Source organism: Protomyctophum bolini, assembly GCF_963924005.1.
Source record: "Protomyctophum bolini genome assembly, chromosome: 10".
Taxonomy (NCBI): Eukaryota; Metazoa; Chordata; class Actinopteri; order Myctophiformes; family Myctophidae; genus Protomyctophum; species Protomyctophum bolini.
In genome coordinates, this window is record NC_137871.1 from 27,847,002 (window position 1) to 27,861,503 (window position 14,502).

The 14,502-nt window shown below is 42.3% G+C and overlaps 1 protein-coding gene across 1 annotated transcript; it reads left to right on the forward strand.

Annotated features, from left to right (window-relative positions):
* The first annotated feature begins 542 nt into the window (after positions 1-542).
* LOC308322662 (large ribosomal subunit protein eL20-like) lies at positions 543-1,095 on the forward strand. Its single transcript, XM_080774057.1, has one exon. It carries the CDS (start codon positions 553-555, stop codon positions 1,081-1,083), a length of 531 nt encoding a protein of 176 aa, XP_080630183.1. The 5' UTR covers positions 543-552; the 3' UTR covers positions 1,084-1,095.
* Positions 1,096-14,502: the final 13,407 nt, after the last annotated feature.

The window sequence follows — 14,502 nt, forward strand, 5'->3', positions numbered from 1 at the left end:
GGTTAATCAGGATAATATTAACAAATTCAGACTATACAGTTTTAGCTGACCACCAAATACTTGAACATAACGTCACGCTGTGGTGGCAAGCGCTTCACCGCTCACCCAAACGCATCCGCTTTTACCAACCACCGTTTTAGCTGGTCAACTCATCACCTAAAACTGTAGTATGAATATGCCCTTATGGTCCATTTGAAATCAGGAAGGGTCCCTGGCCTGGACCCCAAGATGGTCCCAGGTTGACATACCTAATGGCCTTAAATATGAGAACAGAACCATACTGGCATACTCTCACCCTAGTGATAAAGAGACAAAAACAGGATAATCAAGGAACGTGACTGAAGTAAAAAACAGGCCTCAGACCAACTGTCGCCCAATGACAGCATGATGACGGCACGATGATATGACATTTCAATTGAAATGTGACAACTGGGGACTGAGACTATGACATATCTTTTGGTATAAATGTTTGTGCATATGAGATGACATCATCAGAGCATCTTGGAGACCTCTCTCTCCTTTATCCTTTTACTGTGGCGAGCGAGGGACACCATGAAGGCGTCTGGCGCACTTAGGGAATATAAAGTCGTAGGGCGTCTCCTGCCCTCTGCCAAGAACCCTGCTCCTCCTTTGTACCGCATGAGGATCTTTGCCCCAAACCATGTGGTGGCCAGGTCCCGCTTCTGGTACTTTGTCTCCCAGCTGAGGAAGATGAAGAAGGCCAACGGAGAGACGGTCTACTGTGGCCTGGTGCACGAGAAGACTCCCCTCAAGGTGAAGAACTTTGGCATCTGGCTGCGTTATGACTCTCGTAGCGGCACCCACAACATGTACAGAGAGTACAGGGACCTGACCACCTCTGGGGCTGTCACAATGTGCTATCGGGATATGGGAGCCCGCCATCGTGCCCGTGCTCACTCTATCCAGATCATGAAGGTTGCAGTCATTGCTGCCGACAAGTGCCGCAGACCTGCCGTCAAGCAGTTCCATGACTCCAAGATCAAGTTCCCTTTGCCCCACAGGGTCCTTCGTCACCAGCACAAGCCCCGCTTCACCACCAAGAGACCAAACACCTTCTACTAAAGGAATTTGTGTATTTTCATATTGTGTGGCAAAATAAAAAGGAAAAATGACCTTTGAGAAGGAAAACAACCTAATTGCCTTAAGATGAGAACAGCATCATACTCTCTCACCCTAGTTATAAAGAGACAAAAACAGGATAATCAAGGAACGTGACTGAAGTAAAAAACAGGCCTCAGACAAACTGTCGTCCGATGACAGCACGCTGACATGACATTCCGACAACTGGGGACTGCAGAGACTATGACATTTTTTGGTATAAATGTTTGTGCCTATGAGATGACATGTGTAAGTGTTCAGAGCATCTTGGAGACCTCTCTCTCCTCTATCCTTTACAACTGTACATGCTCTGGATCTGAAGTTACTCACTAAAGATAACTTGGAAATACTTTACGTCCTTTGCCTGTGTGTCCAAATTCTTTCAGGTCTTTCAAAAATATTTTTCATAGAGTTGTCTTTTATTCCTGGGTTAAAAGTTTTACATGGTTTTCATCTTTCCGGTGAAGTTATTAAGGTGGAGGATTCTGGTCTTGGCTATTCATTTCCATAGCCACATACTTAAGAATTCCAACACCAAGTTCTTGTCGTTCTCGTTGTAAGAGACGGATGCCGCTTCAACCTCAAGCAAATCCTAGACACCACAGTTGATCATTAGAACGCTACCTAAAAGCCAAGGACTATTCAATTTCAGAAGTTCATATATACATAAAAAAAAAACACTTTAAGTTTCTCTGAAACTTTAACTTAGCCAGTCAGTTAACAGAACCACAGATGTTTTCAGTGAATCCAACATGGCTAAAATGGAATTTGAAGTTACTGAAAACTATTGTGGTAGACAAATGACAAAATGAATAACCGTTAACTAACAATTGTTGGAAGTAATGGCCGATCTACAAGCTCACAGCGACACTGGAAGAAGATATTTTGAGATGGGGTCCAAAAAACACGAGCACTGACATAACATACATTTTTAAGAAAACCGTTCTGCCCTAGTCAGTAACTACCAGAGAGGTCAAATTAACCTGTGTCCAAAAATGTCGCTAGTGCATTTTGGCTTTGTAGGGCAGTCAGGTCTTAATGAGTTGAAGAGTTTACCTGCTCTATTCTGGAGGTAGAACGAGAGCTGGAGGCTGAACAACACAGTGCATCAGTGGTGGCCTGCAGTTCAATGGTGGCCCCCTGTTGACGCAGGCTCTCCAGCAGTTCAGAGTGCCTGCTATGGACAGACTGGGATCGGCAAGACCTTCACCATGGAAGGCGAACGAAGCCCAGATCTGCAGGTCACTTGGGAGGATGTAAGTTTTTCACACAACAAGCAAAGTACTGCAAGGCATTGTTCGGGGCAGTTACAAGTGAACAGGGTGATAAACAAAAAAAAACAATCTCTTTTTGGACTGAGGTTTGGTCTGCTTTCAGTTTTCCATTGATGTATACTAAACCAGTCACACAAACGCATGTGCACAGTGCAATCATGTTCATTTGGGTGCAGTTAAGTTAATACCTGTCAAATGGACAAAGAACACATGGCCACATCGTACCAGTGCGTTACCATAACCTTGTTGTTGCTTTCAGGACCCACTGGCTTAATCCCCAGGACGCTGCATCAGATCTTTGACATGTATGCTGATAGGGAGTGAGAGTGTCTCAGGGAGTGAGTGGCTCAAAGTTCTCTGTCAGTGTCCTCAAGATCTATAACGAGGAGCGTTTGACCTGCTGAGTCCTGGTGTTGGCGAAAAGCTCGACCTCTTCGATGACCCATACAAAAAGGTAACGGTCTCTGATGTACTGTTTTACTTTGCATGCTAAAGCTGGGTAGTTTGTGTGAAATTCTAAAAGTGTTATGATCAGGGGTTTTTTCCGCGATCGACCAATCGTGCATAAGGGGACAATCCGATATTTCCAAAATTAGTATTATGTTGATTAAGGGTCAACATCTTTGCAGTCATGTACATGCCGTCAGTAAACGATGGGTGATTTTGTTAGTGACTAATTAGCTGTGTATCGTTTGTCCCAAGGTTATAATAGTTTTGGATTTTTCATTATAGTTTATTTTTCTAATTCAGTTCATTTTTAGAGCGGGTTTGCTAGTTTCCATTTCGTTTTTATTTTGGTGAAAATGCTTAGTTTAGTTATTTTTCAGGTATAGGATTAAAAAAAAGATCAGAGTAAAGTATATAAAAAATACCATTTAAAAATATAAACTCTGCAACAAAAGTTCAGAAACTGGTCCTTTATTTCTCCACTTTAATACCAATTGGTATTATGTTTTATATATTCTTAATCGTTGATCGTCGTCACCTGTACAACAAGGTATAGATTGAAAGTGTGGGTAGTGCCCCCAAAAATGTGCCACAAAAATGGCAAATGGTTGGTATACCAACCCTTGCTTTGAGTTGCTTAGTGGATTGGATGACTGCACTCTCCCTCAGTAATAAGGAAAAAACATGTGGTTCTGTTGGTCACACGTACACTCGTACAGCACACCCAATCTGATCCCACAAGTGTTCAATTGGGTTGAGGTATGGACTCACGGCCATTCCATCCTCTGCACTCCTACATTTTGGAGGTACTCTGTGATCCTGGCTCTATGGGGCGAGCGTTGTCATCCTGGAGGATGGCGTTAGGTCCCAGATTCTGAAGATATGTGATCGCCACTGGCTCCGGAATCTCACTGCATTGAGATTGCCTTTAATGATGACAATTTCTGTCTTGCCCGTGAAAGAGATACCAAACCAAGCTGTTGTGGCAAGGGTGAATGCCAACCACTTGCCATTTTGGCAAATGTTGTGGGCGCTACCCACACATTTAGCCGTGTTGCTCATTCCACGAATGCCAGTGTCCCCTCTTCAGGGACCAGGGCTGCCTGGCCGTCGTGGGCCACCCGAAGCATCACTTGAAAAACCAGCACACCGACCTCACTGAACATCAGATGAACGGATACCGAGGCCTTTGCGGTACAGGGTCGCCATGCAGAAACTTGGCGGCCCAATCGTGCCGCAAAGGTACCAATGGTCACTGACCTTGACGTTATATTCGTCAATGATGAGGTGGAACCCTTGGCCACAACCCACAATTACCACATGGGTTAGGGAGAGCTTCATATGCTTGTTTGACAGTGCTGTTGTAACAGTGTGTGTGCAACAACAATACATATCACACCGCTGGGACAGCGCTAAAACCGTCTCTCAACCCTAACCACTTAAACCTTCCATACTTGGTAAACTTTACCTAACAAAGAAATTCTATTTTCTATGGCTCAAATGGTTAGACGTTAGAGTTACTACAGGGGAGGCTGCCAAAGCTTTTTTTCTTCATACCGAGAACCGCTAGAGTAAGGATCCCTGAACACCTGTTGAGGAAGACCCCTGCTCTATTGCAAATTAATGTAACTTGCTATCCGAATATAACTTGTTGATGGGCTCTATGCACACAGAATAACTCTTCCTACTTCCAGGCTCCTTTCCTACTTCCTTCACAGGTGTTGCTGATGATTCTAATTAAGGCTCCGTTTAGTGTACAGTGGTTCTCAAATGTTTTAATTTCAAGGACCCCCATAACTGAGAGTACGGGGCAATTTGGAACACACTCAAGGTCACTTTGAGACCCACTGGTGTAGCCAGTGTTTCCAGTGAGCCAACCATGCACAATAGCAGTCCCCTGACTCAGTTTGACCAGAATGGAACAGAACCTTCATTAGCATCATCTGAAACACCTGTGAAGGAAGGGGGCAGCCCAAGTTCTTTCCAAAATGGCGTGTGTGCATACAGCCCATTCATTTGTCTCAGGAGTGCTGTGTACCGTTCAGAAACCTGAGGAGTTCTGTGGACTGTTCAGAAACCCGCGTACCGGTGACCTTCAGCCATGGCCACATCTAAACCATCTGGATCTGACCCATCTGCTGACATCCAGCAGCAATGCCAGTATGTTTACACATCAGTGTTTTTCAACCCCCAGTTTGGTACACGTGAGCGAGAGAGAGGGAGAGAGAGAGCCACATTTTTACGCTCTGAGTTAAGAGACCCAGAAGAGTCCATTTGGAGCCCTTCTTGTACCAAAACATTTGTTTTAAGTACCAATAACTAAAATACCGTAGACACACACTTCATTAGAATGACTATCTTCCACATACGGTAACCGCTATGTACAGTAGGCCTGTATTCATTTTTAACAGTCATTCATCTAATCACAATTATTTTATATTTTATACTTTATTTTGTATATTAGGTATTAAGGGTCTATAAAGTCCTTAAATTATCACTTTAGAAATGTGCAGATACACTGTATGCATTGCGAGAGTGAGAGTAGGAGTGGAAAATATATAATATCACAATTATTTTTCAAGCAGTATCACGATCCACGATATCACGATTCTTTTTCATGTAAATATAGTACAACAAGGTAACAAAAACTAAAAGTTTTCAGACAAATACTTATTTTTGGCTTAACTGTCGTTCTACAGAAGTATAGTTTATAATTAAGGCAGTGGTTCCCAAACCTAGCTGATGCACACACTTAGACGGAAAGGAAATGTATGAACATATACCTGTATATACACACGTCCACAAGGAAGCATACTAGGGCCTTTACTGTTCCTAATATACGTATGTTAACGACATGACATCATCTTGTGACTGCAACTTGTTCCAGTTTGCAGATGACTCAGCACTGCTGGTCTCGGACAGGAACAAGCTGCAGGTTGAAAAGGCCCTCAGTTCTGAGCTCGGTAGAATCTGCACCTGGCTCGCTGATAAACTATCTCTACACCTGGGAAAAACTGAATCCATTCTTTAGTTCAAATAGTAATCTCAGCTAGGCTGATGACTTCTTGATTAGAGTGGGGGACAATATTATCACAAAGAAATTACCTACCTAGGTTCCATCCTGGAGGCAAATCTTTCCGGTGATAAAATGGCCACCAACGTAATCAAAAAAGTCAACCAAAGAACAAGATTCCTATACAGGATCTCCTCACTGGTCAACAAAAACACCTTGAAGACCCTAACAGAAGCCCTCGTACAAGGTTTCTTCGACTATGCATGCACCTCCTGGTACCACAGCACCTCTAAGGCCCTTAAAACAAGGCTCCAGACGTCCCAAAACAAACTGGTCAGGCTCCTACTTGGCCTCACTCCCCGAACCCACCTCACCCCTACCCACTTTGACAGGCTAGAATAGACGACAGAGTACAGCATCTTGCAATGGGTCTGGTCCACAAGATTCGCTACACCACCAAGATACCCATGTACCTGTCTAAATACTTCCTTAATGTCAACGAAGTCCACACCCACAACACCAGAGGGAGTTCAACAAACAATGTGCAACCCAGATTCGGAACAAACAAAGGACTAAATTAATTTCGCTCCTATGCCACCAAAATGTGGAACGTCCAACAGTCACATGCAAATCCCTTGACTCCTTCAAAACCGTTCTCAAAGGGCACCTTCGGACGGCTGCAATTCGAAACTGTCCCCCGTAAAATCTGAATCCCCCACCAACCCCTTTTCCCCCCTTACTGTATATGTTTTTTCCCCTTTGACATCCTATGATGATTTCCTGTTTTGACTATATAGTTGTGTATATTCGTACGTCTCTAAATGTTTTGATGAATTAAATTGTAAACAAGTGTAATGCTTTATGGTGTCGTCCACTCAGTTAACAGTTTTTGTTGTACTTGAAATGTACTGTAATTCTGCAAACTGTTAATAAATAAATCCATTTATTAGACCTGTTGCAAGTTGAAACCTATATGTTGTGATACCTTTCAATCCACCTCTGTGTCTGTGTCTCAATAGTTTGCTATACACGTATAAGCACATTATTTTGTGTTTGACATTACATTTAGACATATACTGTAAGTTTCAACTTGCAATAGGTCTAATAAATATAATATATATGAATACATAATGTATAAAAAAATATCTCTGCGCGTGCTCTGCTACGACGGCACAGTCTGTTCGTTTGTTGGTGCTGGGTGTTTTTCGTCCATTCGTCAATTTGTTTACTTTTACCTTGTCTGTCCGAGAGGTTGGTGAGCGGTGCGTTAAAACGACCGGATTAAGGGGTGCGTTAAGGGTTGGGAGAGGGTTAAGGTTAGGACTAATGACTGGTCTAACCAAAGACTAGTCTAAACTAAGTACTGCACCCGTACAGAACTACTACCTGCAACACGCCTACCTGGATTGTTGCGAATGCAATGAGCGATTACTTATCAGAGCTGTTTTTTTGCCATTGGCTTGCCTTTCAACTATGCACCCCTATCGGTCGGGAGTGTGGCACTGGGTGTGTTCGATATAGGCACGCTTACCGCACTGCCAATACAGACTAATAGGAGAGTGCGCTTCCGGTGTGCAGCAATGCTAATCGCTGTACCAGCAAATTTGTATGTACACGGTTTCCGTGTAAATGTAGCGATCATGTAAAACTGGCTTCAGTTGCAGGGCTAATATTGTCCATGCCTAACAGGAACAAACTTTTCAGTATTAACCGTATTGCTTCCAAGATCATCGGACTTCCTACACCCACACTTTCTGATATGAACAATAAGGCCATCACACTGGTAGCACTTTCGATATCAAATGACACCGAGCATCCCCTGTATCGCTTCTTTAACCTCATGCCATCTGGACAAAGATACAGAACCTTGCCATGTTTTGTCCCCTCAGCCATCGCGGCATTAAACAAACTGCCCCACCGATAGGATGGTTCTGTACACAGTGGGGACCTCATGTTTTTGTATTGTCTTGGTGTTATGTGCGCTGTGTTGTTTTTGATGCGAGTGTTGAACAGACTGTGAAGACGAATATCCTTCGGGACAAGATTATTATTATTATAAAAGATATAAATATAAATATATATATAATAATAATATATATGATAAATATATAAATGGGTTGAACTATGTTGACGGTGCTGCGTTGTCCCTGTGCTGTGTAGGAGACATTGAAGACCTTTGTGTCAGCACTCAGCAGAGCAAAGCACGTCATGAATAAACTGGAGATTAACCAGAAGAGGACCAAGAAGATGCTCGTAGAGATACACGGAGAAACTAGTCATGTTAGGAATTTAGCCTTTAAAGTGAAAGACCACTTTGGGCTATGTAGTTACTAGTTACCCTCCCATGATGGAACTCTAAATGTGAAAAAAGAAAGAAAAATGCTCGACCGTGATTAGAAATTGATGATTCAAAATATGCTCCTCATTGACTTTGTATGCCAAAACAGCTCTCAAAGTCACCAAATGAATAAACTTCCTGTTTTGTTTTTTTACTATTTGAAGATCTGGATTAAGTCTGGGTTTTAATAAAAAGGCAAAAACAGGAAGTTATATACTTTAATGTTTTGGTGGGAGTTTGTTCTATAATTGTCTGAATGAACTTGTTTGTTTTATGTACTAAAAGAGTGACTTTGAGAGCTGTTTCAGCATACAATACAATGTAAGTCAACAAGCATATTTTTATATTTTATATTATATATTCTAATCACTGGAGCAATTTAGATTTCTTGTCCACATTGGAGTTATATCATGGCTAGGTATTAGGTAACTATAACCAAACTTCTACCAAAGTTCTTACCCTTTAAACTATACACTAGTAGACTGTAGGCTACAGATGTGATCATGTGACACATCAGTTCTTGAGAATGACAGTTTTTGACAAACAAGACAAATAATTTAATGTTCCAACAAAGCTGAATGTCAGTCATCTTATATGTGGACTCCTTTCTCACCCCCACTCAAGGAATGCAAAGAGGAAATTGAGCGCTTGAAGCGTGACCTGGCTGCCACTCGAGACAAGAATGGGGTGTACCTTGTCCGGTGAGAACTACAGGTAGCCTATACTTGTATTGAGTTGTGCTTGAATTGTACTGTAATTCTGCAAACTGTTAATAAATATTTCAATCAATCAGTATGGCACCAGGGGAATACAAAATTCGATGCCTACATAAATTGGACCCTAGTCATGAGCTTTTGTTTATAAGCTCAACACATTTTAGTTAGTGGTTATGCCTATCCACGCACTTGAAATATATTGAATGCAACCTTTTCACCATTCCTGAAATGGGGCTAAATTGATCTACAAACTAATCATAAAAGCTCACAACTTTGTCCATTTGGCAGATTTGACAGAACCTTAACTGCACATGAACATGATTGCACTGTGCACACATTTGTGTGACTGATTTGTATACATCAATGGAAACCTGAAAGCAGACAAAACTTCAGTCCAAAAAGAAAAATTGTGTGCGCGTTTCAGGGTGATTTTTAAAATCACCCTGTTCACTTCATTATGCAGCTTGTAACTGCCCTGAACAATGCCCTGCAGTACTTTGCTTGTTGTGTGAAAAACTTACATCCTCCCAGTCCCAAGTGACCTGCAGATCTGGGCTTCGTTCGCCTTCCATGGTGAAGGTCTTGCCAGTCCCAGTCTGTCCATAGCTGACCAATCACAACAAATATACATCAGTCAGGGATCACGTACTGTGCGATTTTGAACAGTTAGTAAAATACTAGTTATTAAACGAGTTAAATAACTAGTATTTTTACTAGTATAACTAGTAAGATCAGATAAAGTAAAATAAAGAATTTGGTTTAATCTGGATACGATGTTCAGATTCAGAAAAGGGTCAAAAGTGGACATGAAAAGCCAATTGGCCTGATTAAGCACTTCATTTAGTTTGTTGTGGAATCAGTTGTTAATGGGTTTTTTTTTTAAATGCCTGCTCACCATGTCCAAGGTGTAGGCTTTCCTGGCTGCTGTGTCCTGTCAGACCTGGAAGTCTTCACAGTCACCTCCCTGGCCTCAGTTCACTACATTGCGGGTGCCCTTGCTCTCCGCTGCACTGGAAACACAAGGATAAGTGACTCAAGTTAGTGGCACATTTACTTTACTTGGCATTTTTACTTGCGCATTACCAATACATCTCAAATCCAAATATTGTACTTTTACGCCACCTCATTTGACAGCTGTAGTTACTATTCATTTTGCAGATTTGATTACAAAACTAACATTAGCCAGTTCAACCCTATATACATTTCTTGAAATGAGACCCCCCCAAGGACTACAAAGTGTCAATTTCATACCCAGGAGGGACACCTACGCACATTATACCAAGTGCAGTTGAAGGGGAACAAATCAATGTATTGGATTACAGATCTGTTCCAAGGGTGTAAATGTAACCCTGGCAGAAATAGACATAAATATATAATATTCGACTACGCCACCATTGGAATTTTAACCCAAGTAAAACAATTAAAGTGCTAACAGAAAGTGCAACACAGGTTCGTTGTAAGAATAGGAGCAGAGACGTGCTTCTCAAAATAATCACTTACAGATTATTATAACAAAGTATGAAATGTCAATGTTCGTTCAATCAATTCGTAATAGACGGTACAATTTAATAGTTAAAAGGCTGAAAACCATTAAAGGAGGGCAACAATCCACTAGGGGGAGGAGAGAAAGAAGGTTAGTCGGGTGAGGTTCACTACTTAAATCCACCACAAATTACAAAACCACACTTACGCACTGGGTGATTTGTGATTAGGTGCACTCTAAACACACATGCAGTGAGTGAGAGGGGAGAAGCCCTCCAGTTAGTTTTCCCCCACAGTACGATTGTTGGTGCCTCTCTGTGTCCTCGTCTGAGTACACAAGAAACAACGATTAGTATACCATTGTTAATTTTTTTTGGGGGGGGCTTTCACCTTATTTTATATTTTTTATGGAGGGATAGACAGTAGGCTGCGGGAGAGAGATGGGGGGGCAACAAGCAGTAAAGGCACACTGCCAGACTGGATTACCAGCCAAGGTGCCTGGACCACTGAGCCGATGAGGCCAATTAGTATACAGTTAGCAGCTAAGTGAGCAGTTGGTTATCAATGCAAAATAAAATACAATACAAAAGAGATAAATTCTAGAAAAAGGGGCAAGCACAGCAAAGGAGCCTAGGATATAAAACAAAACACAACAGTTAGCTCCCACCATGTACCAATGTACCATAATCAAACATAAACACATGATTAAACTATATTGTTTTAACCTCAACAATCAAGGCCCGATACATGGCAAGGACTCATGAAGACATGGCAGTCAAGATCTGGTACAGCAGGGACTCATGGAAGGAGAAGGCATACACACTGAACATGACAGACGGTACCCCAGCCTGATAAGTACAAAATGATGTCAGAACCACAATATAAAAGATACATAATATAAAACATTACTTTGAAAATGGTCGATCTACCAGCTCCCTGCACAAGAACATACCTCCAGTGAAGTGTAGTTTTGGCCCCAACAATGGATTACAAACAAAACAGGTCCTCGGCACTGAGGCCTATGAGGGCACCTGAGGAACAATAGGACCATTAAAAAATACACAATGATTTAAAACATGGTTTAACATCGAAACAACCCAATGCCTGAGAAATGCCTACCAAGTACTCACACAAGTCAGTGATACAGCCAAGCAGGCATGAATGACTGACTACCTCGCTTTATAGGGGGAGGGGATAATCAGTGAGCACTTGCAGCTGAGTAATTGGGCCGTGGACACAGAACTTTGTGTGGAGACAGGTCTCCCCTAGTCTGTTCTCCCACCAGGCTGGACTAGGCATACTCACTCAACTCTCCCCAGCTGGAGTCCACAATGTGTTGCAATGTGACATATTGGAGCTTGTAGATCTGGTTGCCAGTGTAAATGGGACCTAAATTGACCCCCCAGGGGTCATTGGGGGAGTTCCAGGGGGTCACCAGCTAAATTATAGTTTGGAACCAAATGGACAAACATTGGGTCTTTAATTGTAGTGTAAAATGTCCATTTGGTTCCATTTGTACACTCTCAGAGTTAAATTAACAGTGATTTTACAATATAAATTGGGGTCTCAGAGATAGAAATGCCATTAAATGGGGGTCCGTAGCCTAATGCATGTCAAACTGGAGGGTCCTTGAAATTAAACGGCTTGAGAATCGCTGCTAGAGCCGTAAAATTATTCTCTTATGGTGGTCTCTGGCATATAATTTCTGATGGGGGGTCCGCAGGCTAATTAGTGTAAATTTGGGTGTCCTTGACATGAAAAGGTTTGGGAAGCACTGGCCTAGTCTATCAGGGCTTCTCGAAGTGGATGCAATGACACCCAAGGTGCCTTGACACAAGTCTAGGGGTGCCTTAGAATACTTTGATAATATTTGGAATTGGGCGATGTTCAGTTTAACTAGTCTACCCTCTAGGTTAAACTGTACTTGTGTTATTTTTCAGTCTACAGTAAACCAAGTCTCTCCACCAAAAATGGCAGATCTACAAGCTCACAACATGTTGAGCTTGTAGATCTTGTAGAGCTTGGAGATTGGCAGGTGTTGGGTTGCCATGGCAATCAATTGGCTGAGGCAGAGGCTGGAAATTGCACTCGATACCGGGCACTGCACTCCCTGTGGCCGTGGGGTGTGGAACGTGTGTGTCGAATTTGAAGTCGGTGGGGCAAATGGTTTCCGAGTTACATGCATTGAAACCGTACACACACACGCACGCACGCATGCAGGCAGGCAGGTAGGCAGGCAGGCAGGCAGGCAGGCAGGCAGGCAAGCAGACAGACAGACTGACTCCATCACATTTGTGATGACTATAGTGACAAATCTTGAACAAACATTTTTGACTCGTATAATCAAATGTCAAGACTTCGACATGCTGTTGGCTGTTCCCAATTATTCAATACATACACTCTGAGTTACAGACCTGATATGGACATTCAGGGCTAGCTCTTTCTGTGTATTACTGTCCACTCATTTTGTATGTCTGTGGCAAAAATTGAATTTTGACAAAAATGTCCGCCACAAGCCATCACGGCGATGACCCCTGTAGTCAAGTAAAGTAAACATTTTACTTAAGTACAGTACTTAAGTAAATTTACTTTCCACCACTGCTGGTGTGCCTGTATGAATTAAGGACTCTGGTCAGGTAACTGTATAAAAGTGAACTTTTGCCTCCATTAGTGCCACCCAGTGGAATAGACTGGACACTGCAACCAAAATGTTTGTATTAATGATTTTGTGTTTGTTGTTTGTATTGTTTGTCCCGTTTGTAAAACGAGAAAAACAATAAAAGAAAAAAGATGAATATATGAAGCAGTAGGCCTATGTTTCTGTCTTTCCCTTCATGCTTTCACTCTATAGGCTACCACGCTCTGTGCAAAAATGATGGAGCACACAAGAAAAAAACACCTGCCCCTCCACCAAATGGGACCAGTCTGTGCATGGACATATTTGTTCTGGTGTGTGTCTATCTACTTCCAGATATTTTTCACAGTATGGATATATTGATTGATTGAAATTATAGCCTAATGGAACCAAATGGACCTGTCAGGGTGCATTTGGTTCTATTTGTACACTCAGTTCCATTTGGTTCCAGCTGGGGACCCCCTAACTCCCTCAAGGACACCTGGGGGTCCCTGGACCCTACTTCCCATTGCTCTAGTGAAGTCTATATGACTGTCATTTCTTCTTATTCACACAGGATTAGGCCTATCCTGCCAGGCAGTATTGATTTACTGAAGCTGTAACTCATTTCAAACACCTGGTTGCAGCACCAGCTGGCATTAGTATAGGTTTAGGCCATTAGGCAGTACATATTGAATTGCATTTTTATAGTGCTTTTCCAAGTGCTCAAAGCGCTTTGCAATGGTTCATTCATTCATACATTATGATGAAAGTAAGGATAGCACTCAATCCATTGATTCACAATTTGGGAGGTGAAGCGGAGAACAGTTGACCGTGACGCCAGCGTCCTCACTTCCCACATTCACACACCAATGGTGGCAAGCTCACACCGACCGACTCATTAAGGTAGGCCTACATGTGAACTGAGGCCTCTAATTCATCTATACAAAATCTTAGCTTTGGTAGGCTACCTGGCTACCTATAGGCATATCTCAAATAGAATTTTAAACATATTGCATATAGGCTATGCATTTGAAATAGCTACACTTTCAGGATATGCCAAAGTATAGCAAAAATTATTTCGTCTGTATTCAATCAGATTTGTTATGATTTAACACAGAACATGCTTCTCCATTTTACTATTTCGAGAACACTAAATAATAGAATAGGCCTATAGGCTTAGGCAGCCTAAGAGCTATAGGGTCCATTTAAATCATCTGCCACTAGATGATCGCTGTGTGGTAAATATTATCTGAGTGCTGACTTAGAGCTTGTCAGCGACAAAATGGCCTCTGCCATCACTGGTAGAATTTCGCTCTGTTCCATTTAGCTTGTGTTCAGGCTTGCTTGGTTATTGAGCCCAGAGCTCCATAGTGGACACATCATCATGATCACACTAGAATAAAGAGACAGAGGCGCTCAAGTCCCGCCTGTCATGTGTGTGTCGGTCTCTCTGCAGGCAGTCACCATTAACGGGCCCTGCTGTCTGTCTGGGGATT